The 1,526-nt window shown below is 48.6% G+C and overlaps 1 protein-coding gene across 1 annotated transcript in view; it reads right to left on the minus strand.

Annotated features, from left to right (window-relative positions):
• Positions 1-673, minus strand: part of PIP (prolactin induced protein) — a 4,497-nt gene extending 3,824 nt beyond the window's left edge. Inside the window, exons 1-2 of the mRNA XM_011378084.1 lie at positions 669-673; positions 201-306 (exon numbers count right to left, since the gene is read on the minus strand). Of these exons, the coding sequence (XP_011376386.1) occupies positions 201-306; positions 669-673 (111 nt within the window). The remainder of the gene's footprint in view (positions 1-200; positions 307-668) is intronic.
• Between the last annotated feature and the right edge of the window lie 853 nt (positions 674-1,526).

A 1,526-nucleotide genomic window follows, 5' to 3' on the forward strand; every position in this document is an offset into this window, starting at 1 on the left:
AGAACAGAAATCTGCCCCAGGCTCCTGGGATTGTTCTGAGGCTCAAGTGCGTAATGTATGAGAAAATCAGGAGCACGAGGATTGCTGTTCATCACATTGTTAATTATAGTATGCAACCTTCATGTGAGAGGTTAATCCATTGTATTTATAATTAAGGAGGTGGCTATTTCTTGAGTTCACTCCCCCAGCCTTCTACTTACCACCATACATTCTCTCAATTCCGTTTTAACTACCAGCTTCAGAGTGACTTCTTCATTTGCTCTCGTTGTTTGGGGGATGTCCACGTCCATGATCATCACCTTTCGACTGGTTTTGGGAAGAAAGAAGCAGGTCAGCGAGCAGAGATCAATCCATAAGAGAGAGAGGCCACCGTGAGCAGGGTAGACGGATCAGGGAAAGCGGAAGGGGAAGGGGAGGATGGGAGTTGCAAACATTGCTAAGATCAGAATTCCCTGGGAAGTTTTGCTTTTTGGTTGGTTTGGTTATTTTGTACTGATTTAGTTTTGCTTAATAAAGCAACTTGGATACAGTACTTTATTTAAAATGGAACATCTTTTTTCCTTCCATTGACAAAAAATAAAAAACAGAATAAAAGAGCAACACCACATGCCATTTCCTAGTAGAACCCTAGTGGTCCTGCTGATTGTCCACCGAGTGGGAGGGCTCACGTCATCATTAACAGAATCGCGTTAAACCGTAAGCATCTAGGGCCCTGGAGGAGTCTGTGGGACCATCCCCGAAGACTCCCCTCCTTCGCTTCCTGGTGGGGCCTAGGAATTTATACCGCTTTAGTCCATTTGGATACAAGACCGTAATTGGGGATTTGGACATGAGGCCACATCCGGAAACATTAGGTACTACCCTATATCAGGGCTCACACCACCATCTGATAGGAAAAGTACACGGAGACAGAGAATTGTCAAGTACCCACTTCGGTCAGTGAGGGCTGTGCCCAGGACCAGCAGAATTACATTCTCTGCCCTAGAGACTCCCGGAGAAGCTCCTTCGGTGTTGGGTGAGTCTGGAGGGCATTCAGCCTCTGGGCCTCCAAGCTTCCCAGCCCCATTTTCCTAAGGGGAAGCGTCAGATTCCAGGGTTCCATCTCCTGCGCCAGTGGCTCTAGCGCTCAGAGGTCCTCCCACTCGTAAATGAATTTAGGATTGATAGGGTGACCAGCATAGCTGGTGACTCATCATCCCAGTTTGCCGGAGGGTAAGGGGTTTCCTGGGGCGAGGGGCTTTCGGTGCCAAAACCAGTTGGTCACCCTAATTAGCATAGCCAGTTTCAACAACTTGCTGCCTCTCAAGAGCTAACTGGAGTGACATCTGTGTCAGAACCTGTCCCCACTCAGGGTTTCTGGGACACTTGCCTCCATTATATCAATTTGTCGAAGCCCTGAATGGTTTTCCTCCAGGACAGGACATCTGGTCGTGCCACAGGGGGTACCACCAGAACGACAACCCAGAAACCCAGTATTCCAAACCCTGGCCCTGCAGAGAAAACGCCATAGTGGTCGAGTGTCCCTG

Source organism: Pteropus vampyrus, unplaced genomic scaffold (assembly GCF_000151845.1).
Source record: "Pteropus vampyrus isolate Shadow unplaced genomic scaffold, Pvam_2.0 Scaffold329, whole genome shotgun sequence".
Taxonomy (NCBI): Eukaryota; Metazoa; Chordata; class Mammalia; order Chiroptera; family Pteropodidae; genus Pteropus; species Pteropus vampyrus.